Source organism: Eriocheir sinensis, unplaced genomic scaffold (genome assembly GCF_024679095.1).
Source record: "Eriocheir sinensis breed Jianghai 21 unplaced genomic scaffold, ASM2467909v1 Scaffold656, whole genome shotgun sequence".
Classification (NCBI taxonomy): Eukaryota; Metazoa; Arthropoda; class Malacostraca; order Decapoda; family Varunidae; genus Eriocheir; species Eriocheir sinensis.
Window position 1 is genome coordinate 64,951 of NW_026112005.1, and position 22,550 is coordinate 87,500.

The 22,550-nt window shown below is 45.1% G+C and overlaps 1 protein-coding gene across 20 annotated transcripts in view; it reads left to right on the forward strand.

Moving 5' to 3' along the window:
* The window catches only part of LOC126993702 (coronin-7-like), a 133,701-nt gene that overhangs the window by 62,015 nt on the left and 49,136 nt on the right, over positions 1 to 22,550 (forward strand). For 18 of the 20 annotated variants that reach the window (XM_050852872.1, XM_050852888.1, XM_050852887.1 and 15 more), the window contains exons 2-10: positions 10,185 to 10,347; positions 13,419 to 13,573; positions 15,791 to 15,977; positions 16,615 to 16,742; positions 17,099 to 17,265; positions 17,976 to 18,103; positions 19,991 to 20,121; positions 20,441 to 20,587; positions 22,198 to 22,314. In XM_050852872.1, the coding sequence (XP_050708829.1) occupies positions 10,185 to 10,347; positions 13,419 to 13,573; positions 15,791 to 15,977; positions 16,615 to 16,742; positions 17,099 to 17,265; positions 17,976 to 18,103; positions 19,991 to 20,121; positions 20,441 to 20,587; positions 22,198 to 22,314 (1,323 nt within the window). Of the gene's footprint in view, positions 1 to 134; positions 186 to 284; positions 304 to 10,184; positions 10,348 to 13,418; positions 13,574 to 15,790; positions 15,978 to 16,614; positions 16,743 to 17,098; positions 17,266 to 17,975; positions 18,104 to 19,990; positions 20,122 to 20,440; positions 20,588 to 22,197; positions 22,315 to 22,550 lie in introns of those variants that run through there. The other 2 variants (XM_050852873.1, XM_050852874.1) reach the window with 2 other exon arrangements.

The window sequence follows — 22,550 nt, forward strand, 5'->3', positions numbered from 1 at the left end:
ATTAATAAAACTAATCCTAATTATAGACGCCATGTTTTAACGGTGGCAGGAAGTTACTATATACCGCAGGGACGCACAATGGCTCTGTGGGAGGGACACCAGACTACCGTATTAGCTTACCTGTCATCGTACATCGGCCACACGGCGGCTTGGGGGAGGACGCTATCAGAGGCACACAAGAAAATGTAACTACTTTTTTGTGATTTTCAAGGTTTTTCGCCTATCTAAGCTTGTTTTGGGGCCGGGGAAGGCTAGATAAGCTCCACTACTTGGCTCGGGGCGGAAAGGGAAGCAGGGAAGGAGGCAAGTAAGGAGACACGCGCCGAAACATGAGAGGGTCTGGAAGATGGAGGGGAACAGAGACAGGCCTCGTCGACACATTTATGGCCACCTGGTGTCTCTGTGCTTGTTGTGGTAGTAGTAGTAGTAGTAGTAGTAGTAGTAGTAGTAGTAGTAGTAGTAGTAGTAGTAGTAGTAGTAGTAGTAGTAGTAGTAGTAGTAGTAGTAGTAGTAGTAGTGGTAGTAGTAGTAGTAGTAGTAGTAGTAGTAGTAGTAGTAGTAATAGTAATAGTAGTAGTAGTAGTAGTAGTAGTAGTAGTAGTAGTAGTAGTAGTAATAGTAGTAGTAGTAGTAGTAGTGAAATGGCCGAGATTTTATTGTCTTTCTCTACCACCCCCTCGGTCCCACACGTCCTGTGCGTGTATTGAGACACACGAGGAGGTGATGCAGACCAGGAGAGGGTGTTCGCCGGCTGCCCGGGATCGAACCCGCGACCAGCGTGACGGGAGAGCCACTCCTTTACCAGTCGGCCAAAGAGGTGCCCCGACTGCTGAGTGGGTTATGGGCATGGCTGGGCACGATAACAGAAAACCTTATTCCCGATAACCGATAACTGATAATGAAAAACCTTACCGGTGATAACCGATATTCGTTAACTGGAGACACAAATATAGGCGATAACCGATAACTGATAATGAAAAACCTTACCAGTGATAACCAATATTCGTTAACTGGAGACACAAATATAGGCGATAACCGATACCCGATACCCGATATAAATCCATAATTCCAATACTTGCTGGCGATAAGTCCGATTGGGGAAAACGATACTATATTGATATTTCAGATAGAAAAACATTGATGAATTCAAATTTTCATTATCTGTATTTAAGAAAACGGTATTATTCTAGTGTTTGCCCGTACATGCTCACCCCTCGCAACCAAAATTGGCTAGGGGGCCATTGAGACTTCGGGGAATGCGGTGGTAAACATGAAATGCGTCGCAAATGCATAGTTTTTGAGTTATGAGGGGTTGAAAAATACCCTAGATGTAGGGAAATTCCTTACAATTACTTAGATGTAGGGAAATTTCATACATTCCGGTTTTTTCTTACAACGTACGGAAACCACGCAAGGTAATTATTGAAAATCACGCCGCACCTCGAAAATACGATATTACGCCTCCATATTGTACTCAAGGGCATATTATACATACGGACGATGTGTTTACATGGCGACGCCGTTGCAATATGAGCAGCGTTGCCAACGATCCGGTTGGCAATGATACGCTAGGTGAGACCAGGTCCACCACGCCTGGTTATTATTATTATCTTTTTTTTGGAACACGCACATTTACCTAATACTATTTCCGATGGTACGTTAGGTTAGTGATGGTACGCTTAGTTAGCCATTAGCCCACGCATGTGAGACCAGGTCCACCACGCGTAGTTATTATTTTTTTTAGAACATGCACCTGTAAGAGGGGGGGGGTCCAGGGGGGGGCACAGCCCCCCCTTGGTTAGCAGGGGGGTCAAGGGGGGCGAAGCAGGTTAGCAGGTCGTAAAGTTCGGTTGGAGTAGTTTAAATATGCTCCCCCACCCAAATACCCCAAGTTCACGCAGGTCCCCCAAGATCGTTGGGGGAAGGGGATTAATTCGGCTTCTTTACTTCTAAGTACTTTTAACCGTAATTAAGAGTTGCTGGAAGGCTGAATCAGACATACAGTACCACCATCCCCGCTGTTTCTAGAATGACACTCTGTACGAGTTGTATTTATATGTACAGAGTGTCACTCTAGAAACAGCGAGGATGGTGCTACTGTATGTCTGACTCAGCCTTTCAGCAACTCTTAATGTGTTAAAAAGCTTTGTGAGACTGTACCGGGCTACGCTTACTGGTCTGAACATGTGCAGTTAACGAGAGACCAGTGTTTGTAAACAAAAGCGCCAGCTGTTGACGATGGGACACCAAATAACACAACACCGGGTGCCTTCAGTACCATGGCATGCTCACAAACGAATATGGAATATCAAATTTGAGGCAGTGAATAGTCATTTTTTGGGCAAAGTTAAATGATTTTTCTCTTTGATTTATTGATTTTTGAGTAACATAAAAAATAATGTAGTGTTTTAATGTTGATGATCTAAGTATGAAATCTCCTCACCGAAGATATTTCATACCCCAAAGTTTTTTCATACAACACCGGGCCACGCATGCGCAGTAGAGAGACAATGTTTTTTTTATTATCTGAGAGGCGGAAAAAAGTAGCAATTATCGCTGGATTGGTTACAAAAGTAACGGAGATACCGATATATATTTAAATAAGTAGTGGATGGCCGATAACCCGATTTTGTCATCAGTGATAAAGTATCGCGATAATGCCCAGCTATGGTTATGGGAGGCTTGCTCACCAGGCCTAGTCGCCGCACTACAGTACCTACTATACATTTCAGCGACGGACAAACGCTGTTTTTCGCAAATATCTCCTAAACGAATCATTTGATCAGTATGATATTTCAGCACACTACCTTTAACACCCGGACCTAATTAATGGCTGATATACCATATTGCAATATGTGTTATGTTAGGAGTCTACTGACTGATATTAAGCCTAATCCAGTCATCATATCTAAGGTGTTATACAGAATCGGACGAGTGTGGGGTACTCGTCTAACCCCTCCACTGCTTGAACAACCCTCAGGCCACTCCTTCCCTACCCCAATATCGCAGTATCCCCCTCCTCGTTTCCCTCTTCACCCCTCTACTCACGCCATCCCCCTTCCCCAGCTCGAGGCTATGACTTAAGCAGAGGCAGGGTATAACTCATTGACTGCCGAGGCGCATCCATTAGCAACAATGTTGTCCCTTTGCCCCCAGTAAACTCCTAACAAAACACATATTGCAACATGGTATATCAGCCATAAATTAGGTCCGGGTGTTATAGGTAGTGTGCTGAAATATCATACTGATCCAATGATTCGTTTAGGAGATGAGGGCGAGAAGGGGGAGAAGTAGTTGTGGTTAGGAATAGTTTGGGAGGGTGTTGGGGTGGGTGGGGGGGGCACACTTTCCTTCGAATGCGTCAACATGACGCGTCGGGTTTGTGTTATTTTTCACGAGTAAACTCCTCACATAACACATATAGTAATATGGGATGTTAGCCATAAATTAGGTCCGGATGTTAATTGTAGTGTGTTGATATATCATACTGATCCAACGATTCGTTTAGGAGATATTTGTGAAAAACAGCGTTTGTCCGCCGCTGAAATGTATAGTAGTAGTAATGGTAGTGGTGGTAGTAGTAGTAGTAATGGTAGTGGTGGTAGTAGTAGTAGTAATGGTAGTGGTGGTAGTAGTAGTAGTAATGGTAGTGGTGGTAGTAGTAGTACCTGTACTCAGCGCAGCGAGAAAGGACAATAGGGTGGGGCACCGAATTCCCCCACTGTTGCCGCAGGTAATTGTGGAGGTTCACTACGCACCTCCAAAATACAATATTAAGCCTTCATATTATACTTAAGGGATGAAATACATGTCCCTTAACCATAATGTGAAGGCGGAAAAACTTAAAAGTGAAGAAAAAGTGGTACAGGTAGTGAAAAGGCATTTTATACATACAAGGATCCTGTTAGCGATGGTAGGCTAGGTTAGCAATGGTACGCTAGGTTAGCAATGGTACGTTTAGTTAGCAATGGTACGCTAGGTTAGCAATGGTACGTTTAGTTAGCAATGGTACGCTAGGTTAGCAATGGTACGTTTAGTTAGCAATGGTACGCTAGGTTAGCAATGGTACGTTTAGTTAGCAATGGTACGCTAGGTTAGCAATGGTACGTTTAGTTAGCAATGGTACGCTAGGTTAGCAATGGTACGCTAGGTTAGCAATGGTACGCTAGGTTAGCAATGGTACGTTTAGTTAGCAATTAGGCCACACATGTGAGGCCAGGTCCACCACGCTTGGTTATTACTATTTATTTTTAGAACACGCCCCTTACACAAAGCATGTATAAAATGCCTTTTCATTACCTGTACCACTTTTTCTTCACTTTTAAGTTTTTCCGCCTTCACATTATGGTTAAGGGACATGTATTTCATCCCTTAAGTATAATATGGAGGCGTAATATTGTATTTTGGAGGCGCGTAGTGAACCTCCACAATTACCGTGCCAGTCTCCACAATTACCGTGCCAGTCTCCACAGTTACCGTGCCAGTCTCCACAGATCACTGGCTTGCCTTCTTGCTCCAACTCCTTGGGCCGGTCTTACAGTCCTTTCGGGAGCGGCAAAACGAAAACGTGCAGCAGGTTTGTTGGCTGGCGTACGAAAGCCAGGCGCCCGTCTTACACTCAAAGATTTACGCTCCCCAACGAGAGCCGCACCGAACCTAAATCGTCGGCAGTGTTGGTAGAACTGGTCGGGCGAGGTTGGCGAGCGTGAGCGTGAAAACGTAAACAAAGTCGCGTGATTTATCGGCGCGTACCATGAACTGTGCAGCGACCACTGTCGTTTTTCTCGAGATAAATCATGTTTTCAGCATTGCCTCGTCTCCAGGTAGAGTTGTGGGCATTCCTCAAAGCTGCGTGCGGCCTCTGTGTTTGTCCGCTTTACTTGTCCTTGAGTCTGTGGTGGGTAATAGTAATAATGACAGGGCCAGTGTGACATCTCTGCTACCCACAGTTTATCTTCCCAAAGTTTTCCTAGATACCCATTAGTTAGTCAGCCCAAAAGGGTGCATGAACAGCTGGGTGAGCTGCGTGTCGACTGATCAAGCTGAGATTCATACACGGACACACGGATTTGCTGCTGAACCTGCTAACCAATGCACCAGTGTTTCTTTAATCTTCTCCTGGGCATTTTTGACATGCAGCCTCCCAGCTGTTCACTCTCCTTTTCAGTGTGATAAAAAGGGGGAGTAGAGGATAAAACACCCCAAGGACGAATATTTACAAAATTTTTGGTAAATCTTTTAGCTCTGCCACTTCAAAATATCCTGTACTCTTCCAAACTGTGGGCAAAGGGCAAAAATAAATGCACTTGAACCATAATATGAAAGTGTACATTATAAGTAACTAACCTAAGCAGACGTAACATAACCAAACCAAAACCAAAAGTGTTTTAATTATGTCTTACCATGTAGATATCATTACAAAATAACATTTCTACAGTGTAGATACTTTTCCTTGTAGATAACAAGCCAAAGTATGGTGTAGATATTTTTGTTGTTGTAGATAACGAGCCAAAGTATGGTGTAGATATTTTTGTTGTTGTAGATAACAAGCCAAAGTATGGTGTAGATATTTTTGTTCTTGTAGATAACGAGCCAAAGTATGGTGTAGATATTTTTGTTCTTGTAGGTAACGAGCCAAAGTATGGTGTAGATATTTTTGTTGTTGTAGATAACAAGCCAAAGTATGGTGTAGATATTTTTGTTGTTGTAGATAACGAGCCAAAGTATGGTGTAGATATTTTTGTTGTTGTAGATAACAAGCCAAAGTATGGTGTAGATATTTTTGTTGTTGTAGATAACGAGCCAAAGTATGGTGTAGATATTTTTGTTGTTGTAGATAACGAGCCAAAGTATGGTGTAGATATTTTTGTTCTTGTAGATAACGAGCCAAAGCAGCGCCACCTAACCACTGCACTGACAGGGCTGGCAGGGTTAGGTTAGGTCTGCTTAGATTACTTAGTCTTCTTTAGTACTTCTATTGAACTACTTGTTTGTTTATTTTCTTAAAACTATAATGGTTTTGAGTATTATTAATCTGAAAACACTAAGAAAAAAAGCAGGGAAATTGTTTCTTCACTCAAGAATTGGATACTTGGGAAAACCTGGGAAAAGTAACCTGGTGCCTCCTGTCCCCCTGGCCATGTCCCGGGATACTTACTTCTTGCCAACAAGCAGCTCTAGGGCCAGTGAGATGGAGATGAGCAATGAGGCCACATGCAGCTATAGCATATGCCCCCAACTCTACCTTTATTTATTTAGCTTGGGGTACACATCACAATGTCATCCACAAATATTATGGTCCACGGAGACTGCTGCCTGACCTCATCCGTCAGCCTGTACATCACTACTGAGAATGAACAGGCTGATTCTAGGTGTAGTCCAACCTCGAGCAAACAGACGTAACCTAACCAAGCCTAACCACTGACAGTGCTGGTACGGTTAGGTTAGGTTTGCTTGGATTAGTTAGTTTTCTTTATTACTTATATTGAATTACTTATTTGTATATTTGTTCAAATTATAATGGTTTTGAGTACTATTAATCTAAAAATACTAAGAAATAAAATGGGGAATTGTTTCTTCACTCAAAGAAATGGATATTTGGGATAACCTGGGGAAAGTAAGCTGATAACTCTCCTGTCACACTAGCCATGTCCCGGGATAAATAGTTCTTGCCAACAACCAGCTCTAGGGCCAATAAGATGGAGATGAGCAATGAGGCCACATGCCGCTAAAGCATATGCCCCCAACTTTACCTTTAGTAATTCAGCATGGGGTAAAGAATTTATCATTATTTTATATTAATATTTTATTGATAATATAGTTTTATTTAGCCTTGGTACGTGTGATGAAAAAAGGATCACACAGTCTAATGATTTATTTTTCCATGTTGAAAATACAGGTAAATTTATTACCAAATAAAGATTTTCTTACAGCAAAAGGTCTTTTATGATATCTGTAACTTGACTGCTCTTTGATGCTATAAATGGACACAGTCACCACAGGACAGCCCAGGGGTTTGTCCTGGGGCAGAAATATCGGATGATCGTGTCAGCATTCTCCCTCCATTCCATCTGGCCTGTACGGTACTCTTTTCTTCCTTTCTGTAGCACACGTTCCATTGCTTTGTTCTGTTAAGCCCTAGTGTTTGAACTTATCTACCTTTGCCAGCTCCACTCACTGAAACCTCACACTACCATTTCCGTAGGGCTCACTCACATGTCCTGCTGATTTCCATCCCTCTTATACAGTGCATACCTCCACCTCTAGTTCATTTTGAGTTTCTTCCCTGCCTTCATTAAATATCACAATGTCATCCACAAATATCATGCATGGTCTACAGAGACTGCTGCCTGACCTCATCCATCAGCCTGTACATCACTACTGAGAATGAGCGGACTGATCCTCGGTGTAGTCTAACCTTGACCCTGACACTCTTTGTAACTCCTGCCATACCAGCAACATCATAAACTTTTTCGGACACATGGTGTGCCTCCTCTGATAGAGAAATTATATGTAGAAAGGGTACCAGGTATATCAGTTGACATCTCCAATAGCCCTGCTACCTGATGACAACAATTTATATGCAGTCAGCGATGGTGAAGAGGAAATTGCTTGTGAGCAGGTATTTCACTGTGACAAGCATCTTAAGATTCAGAAGAATTACACATCCTGTGGGAGAGACATATATGTACAAAAAGTATTATTAAAAAAAAAAATGCTGTCATGTTGAAATTAGGATGAAAATAAGTAAATGTTGGGTGTGCAGAAAACAAGAGAACTGAGAAAGAAACAAGCTGGAAAATTTAAACAAAAGTATGTACAATATAACAGTGACTGAGGGACAGAGTGATGAATGGAAGAAGGAATTTTAATGGTAATGCAGGTATAGCATATGCCCCCAACTTTAACTTTTTTAAACTGAAAGATAGGAAGGGGCCGAGCCGAACCTAACCTGCACAATCCTACATAAGCTAGCAGAAGAGTTTGGCCTGACCTGAGTGATGTATTTCAGAGACACTGCCTTCATGTTTTGGGTAACCTGTGATGCTTTATCGTATGGAAATAATTGTCGCACCAGAACACAACGACGAGAACAATGGAGCGAAATATTTACAGAATAACAACACAGCTATTTCAAGAGAATATAAAAAAATCTCCTAAATAACTCAGAAATGAATATTGTAGTCAGTATTTTAAATAAGTGAGAAAAATCATCTTATTGCTGTGGAAATGCTGTGAAGTAGCTGTCAGGGCAAATGACACTATCTTAGAGCTGCAGCTCAGGATAGTAAGCTATCACTGCTAAGGATAATAACCTATTGCTGCTAAAATAAAATATGGCGACTTAATAGATTGAGAATTATACATGATTCCACGGAACTAAGCAAACCTTATAATTAGTAACCTAATGCCGTTTAACTGAATCTATCAGAGCTAAAATAGTTACCTTTCACTGTAAGACAGTAGCCTATCACCTCTTGTCTAGTTATTCATAACACAAACAGTCCTACTGATTACTACATAAAAATACAACAGAAATAAACTGGTGACCACCCGTGATGGGTGTAATTCTATAGTTTTTGTTTTTCCTCCCCCTCTGCCTGGGACCAACTATTATGAATAGTTCATTATACCTTGAATGTTTTTTGGGTGCAGTTTTATATATTCTTAATATTTCATAATAGAATTCATGTTGACTGAGTGCCACCAAATCCACAAGTATGCAATGGTTTGTTAACCCTATCAGCACACCCATATGACCCACGAAAACAACTACACACAACATTTTCAAAAAGAAACGTCAATAGATAAATAAAACACTAGATATACTTACCGAAAATATCCATTGCGTTGGCTGAGACGGCAGACTCTGTTGTGCTGGCGTGTGCGATACGCTGCCCAATGAAATGTTTGTGCAACAAAAATAAAGGTGTTTTGAATAATTATTTGCCTTGTATATGCTTTCTGCATGCTAGGTATGTCATATCATTGCAGATTTACTCATTTACTTTGAATTTATTGGTTACAAATCTCGTTTTCGTCACCTCAACCGCTCCCCAAAATCTCCTTACCAAAACGCCGATTTTTCGTTCGCGAGCGACCGAAAAGCAGCGGTCGAGAGCGACTGTAAGACCCGATCCCGCGCGGAAGGCTTTCGCTCGCTGGCCAGCGAACGAAAACGGGTGACTGTAAGACCGGCCCCTTACCCTCTGTCTCTGTCTCTCTGTCTCTCTCTGTTTCTTTATAAATTGGTGGATTCCCAAAATTATTTCCATAATTATTCTAACTTTTGTTCCACACCGCCATTGAGGTAAATATCAAGGCGTGTTTTCTGTATGAAGGTTTCCCCCGCCATAAACGTGGCGCCACTGTAAACACTTGCCTGCGCCATGACGGGCTGGGGCCGAACACCATCCAGGCCCCTCGAGCAAGCTTTAGGTATAGACAAAAAAAACAAACAAAAAAAACAAGGGCGGTGAGCGGAGGAGGCGACATTGCCGCTACCTCGCCTCACACACGCACATTCCCACCATGGACCGTTGCCCTGCTTCAAGCTGCCTTATGGCCTCCTTCACAGCCAAGCTAAGGCAGTTATCTACACTCACTCACCACATGACTGCCAGGCCTGTTCCACTCATCCACCACTCTGTTAGTATTGGCACTCACTCACCACATGACTGCCAGGCCTGTTCCACTCATCCACCACTCTGTTAGTATTGGCACTCACTCACCACATGACTGCCAGGCCTGTTCCACTCATCCACCACTCTGTTAGTATTGGCACTCACTCACCACATGACTGCCAGGCCTGTTCCACTCATCCACCACTCTGTTAGTATTGGCACTCACTCACCACATGACTGCCAGGCCTGTTCCACTCATCCACCACTCTGTTAGTATTGGCACTCCCTCACCACATGACTGCCAGGCCTGTTCCACTCATCCACCACTCTGTTAGTATTGGCACTCCCTCACCACATGACTGCCAGGCCTGTTCCACTCATCCACCACTCTGTTAGTATTGGCACTCCCTCACCACATGACTGCCAGGCCTGTTCCACTCATCCACCACTCTGTTAGTATTGGCACTCACTCACCCCATGACTGCCAGGCCTGTTCCACTCATCCACCATCATCCATTTTCTACCGGCACACGCTAAGATGCACCCATTCCAACCCCTCAGATGGCGTCCTGGCGGTTCAAGGTCAGCAAGTACAAGAACGCGACCCCCATCGTACCCAAGAAAGAGGACTGCCTGACCGACCTCAAAGTGGGCAACCCTCAGTCCTGCGGCAGCCATGTGCGCGCATCGGCGGCGTTTGTGGCGCACACAGTGGAGAACAGAGGTATGGGGGACCGTTTTATACAGGAGGACAGGTTATTATAGTTTTATACAGGAGGACAGGTTATGATAGTTTTATACAGGAGGACAGGTTATGATAGTTTTATACAGGAGGACAGGTTATGATAGTTTTATACAGGAGGACAGGTTATGATAGTTTTATACAGGAGGACAGGTTATTATAGTTTGTGACCAGGGGGGCAACCAGCCATGGGGCCATTATTTAGGGTACATCAACTACTACAGATATTTAGGGTACATCAACTACTACAGATATTTAGGGTACATCAACTACTACAGATATTTAGGGTACATCAACTACTACAGATATTTAGGGTACATCAACTACTACAGATATTTAAGTACATCAATTACTACAGATATTTAGGGTACATCAACTACTACAGATATTTAAGTACATCAATTACTACAGATATTTAGGGTACATCAATTACTACAGATATTTAGGGACATCAATTACTACAGATATTTAGGGACATCAATTACTACAGATATTTAGGGTACATCAATTACTACAGATATTTAGGGACATCAATTACTACAGATATTTAGGGTACATCAACTACTACAGATATTTAGGGACATCAATTACTACAGATATTTAGGGTACATCAATTACTACAGATATTTAGGGTACATCAATTACTACAGATATTTAGGGTACATCAACTACTACAGATATTTAGGGACATCAATTACTACAGATATTTAGGGTACATCAATTACTACAGATATTTAGGGTACATCAATTACTACAGATATTTAGGGTACATCAATTACTACAGATATTTAGGGTACATCAACTACTACAGATATTTAGGGTACATCAACTACTACAGATATTTAGGGTACATCAACTACTACAGATATTTAAGTACATCAATTACTACAGATATTTAGGGTACATCAATTACTACAGATATTTAAGTACATCAACTACTACAGATATTTAGGTACATCAACTACTACAGATATTTAAGTACATCAACTACTACAGATATTTAGGTACATCAACTACTACAGATATTTAAGTACATCAACTACTACAGATATTTAGGTACATCAACTACTACAGATATTTAAGTACATCAACTACTACAGATATTTAGGTACATCAACTACTACAGATATTTAAGTACATCAACTACTACAGATATTTAAGTACATCAACTACTACAGATATTTAGGGTACATCAACTACTACAGATATTTAAGTACATCAACTACTACAGATATTTAAGTACATCAACTACTACAGATATTTAAGTACATCAACTACGACAGATATTTAAGTACATCAATTACTACAGATATTTAGGGACATCAACTACTACAGATATTTAGGGTACATCAACTACTACAGATATTTAGGGTACATCAACTACGACAGATATTTAAGTACATCAACTACTACAGATATTTAGGGTACATCAACTACTACAGATATTTAAGTACATCAACTACGACAGATATTTAGGGTACATACTTGCTGTACGAGAAACTATTAATTAAAACTTTGCTAATGTAATCGCAAAAGTAACCACGATTACATTTTTAACCTGGCAGCAGCGGGGACCATGTTTCTTAATGGTCCCTCTAAGCAAGAAAAATGAGAAAAAATCACCCCCACACAAACCATTGCATAATATATATCAAAGCGTTTGTGATCAGTTTATGTATCATCTATTTTGGGGGTTAAGTCATGGCACAAATTTGGCCCGTCGCTGCTACACGGTAAAGCCACAAATTTGGCCCGTCGCTGCTACACGGTAAAACCACAAATTTGGCCCGTCGCTGCTACACGGTAAAGCCACAAATTTGGCCCGTCGCTGCTACACGGTAAAACCACAAATTTGGCCCGTCGCTGCTACACGGTAAAACCACAAATTTGGCCCGTCGCTGCTACACGGTAAAACCTAAATTTATGCTACACGGTGAAACCACAAATTTGGCCTGTCACTGCTACACGGTAAAACCACAAATTTGGCCCGTCACTGCTACATGGTAAAACCACAAATTTGGGCCATCGCTGCTACACGGTAAAACCACAAATTTGGCCCGTCACTGCTACACGGTAAAACCACAAATTTGGCCCGTCACTGCTACACGGTAAAACCACAACCACAAATTTGTCCCGTCGCTGCTACACGGTAAAACCACAAATTTGGCCCGTCACTGCTACACGGTAAAACCACAAATTTGGCCTGTCACTGCTACACGGTAAAACCACAAATTTGGCCCGTCACTGCTACACGGTAAAACCACAAATTTGGCCCGTCGCTGCTACACGGTAAAACCACAAATTTGGCCCATCGCTGCTACACGGTAAAACCACAAATTTGGCCCATCGCTGCTACACGGTAAAACCACAAATTTGGCCCATCGCTGCTGCACGGTAAAACCACAAATTTGGGCCATCGCTGCTACACGGTAAAACCACAAATTTGGCCCATCGCTGCTACACGGTAAAACCACAAATTTGGCCCGTCACTGCTACACGGTAAAACCACAAATTTGGCCTGTCACTGCTACACGGTAAAACCACAAATTTGGCCTGTCACTGCTACACGGTAAAACCACAAATTTGGCCTGTCACTGCTACACGGTAAAACCACAAATTTGGGCCATCGCTGCTACACGGTAAAACCACAAATTTGGCCTGTCACTGCTACACGGTAAAACCACAAATTTGGCCTGTCACTGCTACACGGTAAAACCACAAATTTGGCCCGTCGCTGCTACACGGTAAAACCACAAATTTGGCCCATCGCTGCTACCGGGTTAATGTATTCGGTTAATTACATAAAAAATAAGAGGGTAACGGATTATGATTACTTGAAAAACTGTAGTCGATTACGATTACAGATTACGATTACCCCGTGTCTGGGGGCAACTTTAGATAGGGGGACACTTTTTGATAGGGTCTGATTCATACAATAGGGGGACCTGTTAGATAGCAGTGGCTCCATGGATCAGTGGTTAGAGTGCCTAGCTGTGACCTTGTGTATGGCACCACCACAGACACTGTCACCACCACTACCTTTGTGTTTCCAGGAGGTGGCAGTGTTGGCATAGTGCCGCTGGGCTCGTGCAAAGGAAGGCAGGCACCCAATGCACCGTTGATCCAAGCACACACCGACTTTGTGACAGACTTCGCCTTCTCTCCTTTCCACGATGGACTCCTGGCTACCTGCTCAGCTGACACGATGGTGGGCACCTGTGTGTGTGTGTGTGTGTGTGTGTGTGTGTGTGTGTGCGATAGAGTCTATTAAAGGGTCTAAAAAGGTCTTATTGGGGTCTAGGGAAGGAAGGGAAGAAGGAGGAAGGAAGGGAAGAAGGAGGAAGTCTAGGGAAGGAAGGGAAGAAGGGAAGAAGGAGGAAGTCTAGGGAAGGAAGGGAAGAAGGAGGAAGGAAGGGAAGAAGGAGGAAGGAAGGGAAGGAAGGGAAGAAGGAGGAAGGAAGGGAAGAAGGAGGAAGTCAAGGGAAGAAGGAGGAAGGAAGGGAAGGAAGGGAAGAAGGAGGAGGTCTAGGGAAGGAAGGGAAGGAAGGGAAGAAGGAGGAAGTCTAGGGAAGGAAGGGAAGGAAGGGAAGAAGGAGGAAGTCTAGGGAAGGAAGGGAAGAAGGAGGAAGTCTAGGGAAGGAAGGGAAGAAGGAGGAAGGAAGGGAAGAAGGAGGAAGTCTAGGGAAGGAAGGGAAGAAGGAGGATGTCTAGGGAAGAAGGAGGAAGTCTAGGGAAGGAAGGGAAGAAGGAGGAAGGAAGGGAAGGAAGGGAAGAAGGAGGAAGGAAGGGAAGAAGGAGGAAGGAAGGGAAGAAGGAGGAAGGAAGGGAAGGAAGGGAAAAAGGAGGAAGGAAGGGAAGGAAGGGAAGAAGGAGGAAGGAAGGGAAGAAGGAGGAAGTCTAGGGAAGGAAGGGAAGGAAGGGAAGGAAGGGAAGGAAGGGAAGAAGGAGGAAGGAAGGGAAGGAAGGGAAGAAGGAGGAAGGAAGGGAAGGAAGGGAAGAAGGAGGAAGTCTAGGGAAGGAAGGGAAGAAGGAGGAAGGAAGGGAAGGAAGGGAAGAAGGAGGAAGGAAGGGAAGGAAGGGAAGGAGGAAGGAAGGGAAGAAGGAGGAAGTCTAGGGAAGGAAGGGAAGGAGGAGGAAGGAAGGGAAGAAGGAGGAAGTCTAGGGAAGAAGGAGGAAGGAAGGGAAGGAAGGGAAGAAGGAGGAAGGAAGGGAAGAAGGAGGAAGTCTAGGGAAGGAAGGGAAGAAGGAGGAAGGAAGGGAAGGAAGGGAAGAAGGAGGAAGGAAGGGAAGAAGGAGGAAGTCTAGGGAAGGAAGGGAAGAAGGAGGAAGGAAGGGAAGAAGGAGGAAGTCTAGGGAAGGAAGGGAAGAAGGATGTCTAGGGAAGGAAGGAAGGAAGGAGGAAGTCTAGGGAAGGAAGGGAAGAAGGAGGAAGTCTAGGGAAGGAAGGGAAGAAGGAGGAAGTCTAGGGAAGGAAGGGAAGAAGGAGGAAGGAAGGGAAGGAAGGGAAGAAGGAGGAAGGAAGGGAAGGAAGGGAAGAAGGAGGAAGTCTAGGGAAGGAAGGGAAGAAGGAGGAAGTCTAGGGAAGGAAGGGAAGAAAGAGGAAGGAAGGGAAGGAAGGGAAGAAGGAGGAAGGAAGGGAAGAAGGAGGAAGTCTAGGGAAGAAAGAGGAAGTCTAGGGAAGGAAGGGAAGAAGGAGGAAGGAAGGGAAGAAGGAGGAAGTCTAGGGAAGGAAGGGAAGAAGGAGGAAGGAAGGGAAGGAAGGGAAAAAGGGAAGGAAGGAGGAAGGGAAGGAAGGAAGGAAGGGGAAGGAAGGGAAGAAGGAGGAAGGAAGGGAAGGAAGGGAAGAAGGAGGAAGGAAGGGAAGGAAGGGAAGAAGGAGGAAGGAAGGGAAGAAGGAGGAAGGAAGGGAAGGAAGGGAAGAAGGAGGAAGTCTTGGGAAGGAAGGGAAGAAGGAGGAAGGAAGGGAAGGAAGGGAAGAAGGAGGAAGGAAGGGAAGAAGGAGGCAGGACGGGAAGAAGGAGGAAGTCTAGGGACGGAAGGGAAGAAGGAGGAAGTCTAAGGAAGGAAGGGAAGAAGGAGGAAGGAAGGGAAGGAAGGGAAGAAGGAGGAAGGAAGGGAAGAAGGAGGAAGGAAGGGAAGGAAGGGAAGAAGGAGGAAGTCTAGGGAAGGAAGGGAAGAAGGAGGAAGTCTAGGGAAGGAAGGGAAGAAGGAGGAAGGAAGGGAAGGAAGGGAAGGAAGGGAAGGAGGAGGAAGGAAGGGAAGAAGGAGGAAGGAAGGGAAGGAAGGGAAGAAGGAGGAAGGAAGGGAAGGAAGGGAAGAAGGAGGAAGGAAGGGAAGGAAGGAAAGAAGGACCACAAACACCACTAACACCACTAACACCACTAACACCACCACCACCACCACCACTACCACCACTCTCCCACAGGTGCATCTCTGGCATGTACCACCCCAGGGCCTCATCTCCAGCCTGTCAGCGCCTGAGGCAACTTTAGCGCCATTTGACAAGAGAGTGGAGCTTGTGGTGTTCAATCCTGCAGCGGACGCCCTTCTGTCTGTCTGCTGTGGCGGGGCTGTGACTCTGTGGGATGTGAACACGTCTAAACATGTCTACGGTTAGTGTGTGTGTGTGTGTGTGTGTGTGTGTGTGTGTGTGTGTGTGTGTGATTCACCTCTTGGTCTGCTGTGGGAATCGAACCCCAGTCCTTCTAGTTGTGAGGCAGACGCTCTACCCACTGAGCTACCGGGCCATGTGTGTGTGTGTGTGTGTGTGTGTGTGTGTGTGTGTGTAATTCACCTCTTGGTCTGCTGTGGGAATCGAACTCCGGTCCTTCTAGTTGTGAGGCAGATGCACTACCCACTGAGCTACCGGGCCGTGTGTGTGTGTGTGTGTGTGTGTGTGTGTGTGTCAAAACTGATTTCTGTCCTGTTCAATTCCCTTCCCTTCCCTTCACTTTACTTTCCTACCCTTCACTTTCCTTTCCCATCCTTCCCTTCCCTTCTTCTCCCCTCTCTTTTCTCTCCCTTACCCTCCCTTCCTTTTTCTTCACATCCCTTCCCTTCTCCTCCCTTCTCTTTCCCATCCTTCCCTTCCCTTCTCCTCCCTTCTCTTTCCCTTCCTTCCCCTTCCCTTCATTTCTCTTTCCCTTCCTTCCTCCCTCCCTCGTCCACCAGTGCTGTGTGTAAGTTTTGGTTCAATCACTACTACTACTACTACTACTACTACTACTACTACTACTACTACTTTTGCAGGCTACAGTGACCATGGCGACCAGATCCTTGGCCTATCATGGTCGCTCGATGGTCAGCTTATGTCGAGTGTCTGTAAGGATAAACAGCTTCGCATCATTGACCCGAGAACTTCCAAGCTGCCCCTCAAGGTGTGTGTGTGTGTGTGTGTGTGTGTGTGTGTGTGTGTGTGTGTTAGTGTGTGTGTGTGTGTGTATGTGTGTGTGTTGTATCTTCAATCCTTCATCCCTGTGGTGTCCAAATCCCTTGTGCAAGAGTTAACCAGCATCTTCACTCTTTCATCCCTACTGCTGGTCTGATCAAATCATGAACAGTCTTAGAGAGAGAGAGAGAGAGAGAGAGAGAGAGAGAGAGAGAGAGGAGGAGGTAGGAGGGCAAGATTGATTTTGTCTAAAGAATATTGTTTTTTATACGGTATGATTTATAATGAATACTACTACTACTACTACTACTACTACTACTACTACTACTACTACTCTTCCCACAGGCTGACAGTCACACCCAGGCCAAGGACAGTAAGGTATGTTGGCTTAGTGGCCACAACAAGATTCTGACGACAGGATGGGACAGTTCTCGCGCCAGGGAGGTAAAGATCAGGGACACAAGACAGCTGGGCACACCCTACAAAACACTGGCCTTTGATGCCTCTACTGGGTGAGTGTTGGGCTATTTGGGGTTGGGGGGTAGGGTAGGGGGGTGGGGGGGGTTAGACAAGGGGTGGGTCAGTAGATGTGTTGTCCAGACCCCTTCTGCAAGAGTTAACCAGCAGCTCCATTCTTTCATCCCTGTGCTGTCCATATCCCTTATGCAGGAGTCAACCAGCATCTTCATCCCTGTGCTGTCCAAATCCCTTATGCAAGAGTCAACCAGCATCTTCATCCCTGTGCTGTCCATATCCCTTATGCAGGAGTTAACCAGCATCTTCATCCCTGTGCTGTCCAAATCCCTTATGCAAGAGTCAACCAGCATCTTCATCCCTGTGCTGTCCAAATCCCTTATGCAAGAGTCAACCAGCATCTTCATCCCTGTGCTGTCCAAATCCCTTATGCAGGAGTCAACCAGCATCTTCATCCCTGTGCTGTCCAAATCCCTTATGCAAGAGTCAACCAGCATCTTCATCCCTGTGCTGTCCAAATCCCTTATGCAAGAGTCAACCAGCATCTTCATTCCTGTGCTGTCCAAATCCCTTATGCAAGAGTCAACCAGCATCTTCATCCCTGTGCTGTCCAAATCCCTTATGCAAGAGTCAACCAGCATCTTCATCCCTGTGCTGTCCAAATCCCTTATGCAAGAGTCAACCAGCATCTTCACTCCCTTCATCCCCATGCTGTCCACACTAACCATGGCTCCTCTCTCCCCTACAGCATACTACTACCGCTGTACGACCCGGACACAAATATGCTGTTTTTAGCGGGCAAGGCTGACACAAGCATTGCCTATTACGAAGTGACTGACAGCGAGCCATTTTTGCTGGAAGGGAGACGGCATGGTGGTGAGTATTGGGAGGGAGGAAGGAGGGAAGGGAAGGGAAGGAAGAGAGGGAGGAAGGAAGGAGGGAAGGGAAGAGAAGGAGGAAGGAAGGAGGGAAGGGCAGAGAAGGAGGAGAGGGAGGAAGGAAGGGAAGGAAGAAGAAGGAAGGAGGAAGGGAAGGAAGGAAGGGAAGGAAGGAAGGGAGGAAGAGAAGGAGGAAAGGAAGACAGGAAGGAAGGGAGGGAAGGAGGAGGAGGAAGGAAGGAGGAGGAAGGAAGGAGGGAAGGGAAGAGAAGGAGGAAGGAAGGAAGGAAGGAGGGAAGGGAAGGGTAGGAAGAGAGGGAGGAAGGAAGGAAGGGAAGGGAAGGGAAGGAGGAGAGGGAGGAAGGAAGGAGGGAAGGGAAGAGAAGGAGGAGAGGGAGGAAGGAAGGAGGGAAGGGAAGAGAAGGAGGAAGGAAGGAGGGAAGGGAAGAAGGAGAGGAGGAAGGAGGGAAGGAAGAAGGAGGAAGGAGGGAAGGGAAGAGAAGGAGGAAGGAAGGAGGGAAGGAGGGAAGGGAAGAGAAGGAGGAGAGGGAGGAAGGAAGGAGGGAAGGGAAGAGAAGGAGGAGAGGGAGGAAGGAAGGAGGGAAGGGAAGAGAAGGAGGAGAGGGAGGAAGGAGGAACGGGAAGAGAAGGAGGAGAGGGAGGAGGGAAGGGAAGGGAAGAGAAGGGAAGGGAAGAGAAGGAAAGGGAAGGAGGAGAGGGAGGAAGGAAGGAGGGAAGGGAAGGGAACTGACCACCACCACCACTACTACTACTACTACTACTACTACTACTACTACTACTACTACCACCCTTATTTGAGTGCCAGGGTGCGATGGAGGGCGGCAGCAAGCCCTGACCAGCAGTGCCAGGTCTCCCAAACCCGCGGTGCATAACTTCTGTGGTGCGTGTAGAAGGCAGGACAAACAAGATGGAACACACACCAACACAGTTTTGGCGTAAATATTGTGATGCATCGCGGAAAGGTGAACTGATGCGTGATGCGGCGGTCAAGGAGCCTGGCGTGCGTGTTTTACGGCGGCGCTGGAAAATGTTCTTGCCTGTATTGACTTTCCTAAATGTAAACTATGGGAGAGAGAGAGAGAGATCGTAAGCATAAGTCTCGATACACATGCTCCAAAAAAAAAAAATGAGGCAATCTATATATATATCACACACACACACACACACACACACACACAGCTTGCCCCCCTGACCGCTGGGGATGTGGTAGCAGCGTCAGCCCTCACGACTGTCCGTGGGAGACCTGTCACGGACGGAGCTTAACCTGGTACCAGTGACGGGCCAAATTTGTGGCTTTACCGTGTAGCAGTGACGGGCCAAATTTGTGGCTTTACCGTGTAGCAGCGACGGGCCAAATTTGTGGCTTTACCGTGTAGCAGTGACGGGCCAAATTTGTGGCTTTACCATGTAGCAGCGACAGGCCAAATTTGTGGCTTTACCATGTAGCAGCGACGGGCCAAATTTGTGGCTTTACCATGTAGCAGCGACGGGGCAAATTTGTGGCTTTACCGTGTAGCAGCGACGGGCCAAATTTGTGGCTTTACCGTGTAGCAGCGACGGGCCAAATTTGTGGCTTTACCGTGTAGCAGCGACGGGCCCAAATTTTTGCCATGATATAAACACCCTCAAAATAGACGATTGACAAGCTGATCACAAATGCGTTGATGTATATTATGAAATGGTTTGCGTGAGTGATGATTTTTTCTCATTATTTTCACTTAGAGGGAGCGGCCTTTAAGAAACATGGTCCCCGCAACTACCACCGGGTTAAGTCCGCTCTTGACTGCACCCTGGCCCTCAAATAAAAGTGTTACTACTACTACTACTACTACTACTACTACTACTGCTAATGGTATTGTTACAGGCACGCTACAGACCAAGGGTGCCTGCCTGGTGCCGAAAAGGGCCTTGGATGTCATGGCAGCAGAAGTGAATAAGGTTTTACAACTTACGTCTTCTGCCATTATCCCGATCAGCTTCCAGGTCCCAAGGAAGGTGAGGAGAGAGAGAGAGAGAGAGAGAGAGAGAGAGAGAGAGAGAGAGAGAGAGAGATTGGAAGCACTGAATTATTATTATTATTATTATTATTATTATTATTATTATTATTATTATTATTATTATTATTATTATTATTATTTATCTACTGTTACTATGTCCTTCCCCTCCTCCTCCTCTTCTTCCTCCTCTCCCTCTTCTCCTCCTCCTCTTCTTCCTTCTCCTTCCTTTTCCTCCTGTTCCTCTTGTCTTCTGTTCCTCCTCCTCCTCCTGTTCTTAATCATATGTGACCTAATTTGACCTCATCTGACCTCCACAGAGCTACCGGGAGTTCCACAGTGACCTCTACCCAGACACTCTCTCCCCTGAGCCGGCCTGCAGTGTGACCCAGTGGCTCGCCGGGTCACAGAACACAGTGAAGAAGACGTCACTGAACCCATCGCAGCGACCTCATCCTGACTGGGAGGTAAGAGGAGGAGGAGGAGGAGGAGGAGGAGGAGGGAAGGAAAACAATGAGAGTGAGAGTATATATATGTGTGTGTGTGTGTGTGTGTGTGTGTGTGTGTGTGTGTGTAGCGGTGAACACACAAGGTTCGGTGCTGGCGCCAATAATGTTCGCTGTTTATATAAATGATATGGTGGACGGAGTGACCAGCTGTGTGAGTCTGTTTTCAGATGATGCAAAGCTATTGAGACGAGTCAGTGATGTGAAGGACTGTGAGGCATTGCAGAGGGACCTGGACAAAATATGGGAGTGGAGTGGTACATGGCAGATGGAGTTCAGCCTTGGGGAATGTAAAAAAATAGAGTTTGGGAGGAGTGGTAGAAGATGTGAATATGATTATAAGATGGGGAGTGAGATAATATGCAGAGGAGTGGAAGAAAAGGATTTGGGAGTGACTGTCTCAGAGAACATGTCTCCGGACAAACCCATCAACAGGATAACGGGACAAACTATGAATTTGCTGAGGAACATAAGGACGGCATTTGTGTATTTGGACGAGGAGATGATGAAGAAAATAACAGTTGCAATGATAAGGCCAAGGTTGGAGTATGCAGCAGTGGTCTGGTCTCCTCACGAAAAGAAGAACATAAGAAAGCTGGAAAGAGTGCAGAGAGTGGCAGCTAAGATGGTACCGGAACTTAGGGATCGGACGTACGAGGAGAGACTCAATAGCATGGGGCTCACAACCCTGGAGAGAAGAAGAGAGAGAGGAGACCTGATAGCGGTGTACAGGGTGGCCAGCGGGGTGGAGAATCTGGACAGAGAGGACCTGTGTGTGTGTGTGTGTGTGTGGAGCGAGAGAGAAACGAGAGGACATGGAAGGAAGTTGAGGGCGACCACGTGTAGGCGAGATGTGAAAAAGTTTAGCTTCCCAAACAGAAGCTGTGGAATGGACTGGAGGAGGAGGTGGTTTGTGCAAGAAACATTCAGGATTTTAAGGAAGAGTTGGATGAGAGCGGATATGGAGACGGGACAGCGCGAGTGTGGCTCCTTGCCCCTATGTCACAACTAGCTAAATACAACTAGCTAAATACAACTAGCTAAATACAACTAGCTAAATACAACTAGCTAAATACAACTAGCTAAATACAACTAGCTAAATACAACTAGCTAAATACAACTAGCTAAATACAGGTAGGTAAATACAGGTAGGTAAATATAGGTAGGTAAATATAGGTAGGTAAATACAACTAGCTAAATACAACTAGCTAAATACAGGTAGGTAAATACAACTAGCTAAATACAGGTAGCTAAATACAGGTAGGTAAATACAGGTAGGTAAATACAGGTAGGTAAATACAGGTAGGTAAATACAACTAGCTAAATACAACTAGCTAAATACAGGTAGGTAAATATAGGTAGGTAAATACAACTAGCTAAATACAGGTAGGTAAATATAGGTAGGTAAATACAACTAGCTAAATACAACTAGCTAAATACAGGTAGGTAAATACAACTAGCTAAATACAGGTAGGTAAATACAACTAGCTAAATACAGGTAGGTAAATACAGGTAGGTAAATACAGGTAGGTAAATACACACACACTCACTCATGTACGTCTTTCCCACAGGTGCACAGAGGCCCCCTTAGTGAATTCAAGACCCTTACATGGGGGGAGGCACCCACCCCTTCCCCCCCACCCCCCATCCCGGCCCCAAGGTCAAAGGTTGCCAATGGAAAGGTAGAGGTGAGTTCATTCTCTCTCTCTCTCTCTCTCTCTCTCTCTCTCTCTCTCTCTCCTGTTGATTATGAGAGCAAACATGTACAGTTAACTCTTGATTTCCGCGAGTATTGTGTCCTTGAAGAGGTCGCGTAAATCAAAAACAATGTAAATCAAACAAGAGGAAGGTTTCTATCGGAAAATAAATATTCACTTCATTTAGTGGAGAGAGAGAGAGAGAGAGAGAGAGAGAGAGAGAGAGA